A 1,978-nucleotide genomic window follows, 5' to 3' on the forward strand; every position below is an offset into this window, starting at 1 on the left:
CCCATTTTTGGCAACTTGAGTACCTTCAGGAGAAAGCAAACACAGATGTAAGTGTCACACAGAGTGAGTGAATGCCTAATAACAAAAGAGCCATGGATTGAAGATAACAATTTCAAGATTTTTATTAAAAACTGCTTTATTTTTTTGCTCAGTGTCTCTTTTGGTGAATCAGTTGGGTTCTACTTCTGTCCTTAGAAATCGCTGACAGATATTATTGGAAAGCTTCAGAAGTGCACTCCACACTTCATCCATTGCATCAAGCCCAATAACTCAAAGCTGCCAGATACGTTTGATAACTTTTATGTGTCTGCTCAGCTGCAATATATCGGGGTCCTGGAGATGGTGAAGATCTTCCGATATGGATACCCAGTTCGCCTTTCCTTCTTGGATTTCCTATCAAGGTAAATTCTGCTCCTGATATCATTGTTTTATCTGATGTTCAGTGTAGTATCCTGACAATATGTAGCAGGGATCTTCCTTTCGGGTGGGGGCATTTCTTTTATTGTTTATAATCTTCTATCTTGAGTAAAAAGAATACTCTGGGAAACAAAGAAATGCACTGACAAAGCTTATGTAAAAAGTTTTTGAACTCCACTGAAGACAGTACCTTGGAAACCATTTTCATGTTCCCTTACATGTGTGGGTTTCTTTGAATTTAAAGATTCATAAAATTATTGCATGTAATTGTTTACATAAAATTTATTATTTAAAAGAAGAGGATATATCTGTGACTATTTCCTCCAGATTGACAACACCAGGTTGACAAGAATGTTGTGTCAGAATTTTTTGTATCTATTATATCTATTAACAAAATATTTAAGTCACACGTTGGCAAGCTACACTCATGTGCCAAATCCAGCCCACCACCTGTTTTTGTAAATAAAGATTTATTGGAACATAGTCACCCATATTTGTTTACATATTGTCTTGGCTACTTTTGCACTACAGTGGCAACAGAGACAGTATGCCAGACAGTAAAATATTTGCAAAATACTTATTATCTGGCCCTTTAGAGAAGAAGTTTGTTGATCCTTGTTTTAGATAAATTCAGCTCTAAAGCTGTGCACAAGATGCTGGACTGGTTACTAGGAGAAATTCCTGTAGTGTGGCCTTATCTGTGTGTGTCTATCAGCCCTTTGCCCACCGTGCCTGTATCCCAGCTATTTGCAGTGAACGCTCACACTTACCCATAAGCAGCATCTCCTTTTGGGCTATATATTTGTTCATATGTATTTTTACTTAATCAGAAACCTTGCTAGTGAATCCATTTTGAAGAAATTAGTTGATGGGTATTAACTTAGTTTACAAATATCTGCTAATAAGCAATATTCTAGACCAGGCCTTTGGTTTAGATACATTGCTGTGGCTTGTACACTCTTTAGCATGATGAACTTCCCCGTTTAGTAGACAAGTAAATAATGGCCATTCAGTGCTATTAATGGTCAGATATGTACTTAAGTGTTATAGAAGCCCAGGAAGGAGGCCATTTGGAATCAGAGACAGCTTTCAAATAAACATAGTATGAATCTCAGTGAAAATAATTAAAATACACACACACACACACACACACACACATATGTTTTAGGCATTCAAAAAATAAAATGGGGGTGGGCGAAAAGAAAACCAGAAATATTTGGTAATCCAATATCAAATAAGATTAAATTTTTAAACTATACTGATGTAAAACTACTATCAATATTCAAATATAAAATCTAGCATTTATGGTTAAAAACTAACTCTACCACTATAGCATGGAAATCTTTGATAAATCATTCATTTAAAAATAGAGATTTTAAGAATTTTTATGACTAGTTCAGTGTGAGCCACTAGCTGGAAGAAGCTGCTGAACAAAAACATAAAATAAAATAAATGAGCCAAAAATTCTTAAATCACTAAATTTGAAATTTTTAGTTCAGAACAAAAAACATGGTACTTAAACTATGATTAAAGTTCTGTGTTCAATTTTGTAACATTTTTT

At 34.5% G+C, this 1,978-nt stretch overlaps 1 protein-coding gene across 1 annotated transcript in view; it reads left to right on the forward strand.

Moving 5' to 3' along the window:
- Window positions 1–1,978, forward strand: part of MYO16 (myosin XVI) — a gene marked incomplete at both ends in the record, with an annotated part of 268,499 nt that overhangs the window by 145,937 nt on the left and 120,584 nt on the right. Inside the window, one exon of the mRNA XM_008589028.1 lies at window positions 196–401. Within this exon, the coding sequence (XP_008587250.1) occupies window positions 196–401 (206 nt within the window). The remainder of the gene's footprint in view (window positions 1–195; window positions 402–1,978) is intronic.

Source organism: Galeopterus variegatus, unplaced genomic scaffold (genome assembly GCF_000696425.1).
Source record: "Galeopterus variegatus unplaced genomic scaffold, G_variegatus-3.0.2 Scaffold5165, whole genome shotgun sequence".
Classification (NCBI taxonomy): domain Eukaryota; kingdom Metazoa; phylum Chordata; class Mammalia; order Dermoptera; family Cynocephalidae; genus Galeopterus; species Galeopterus variegatus.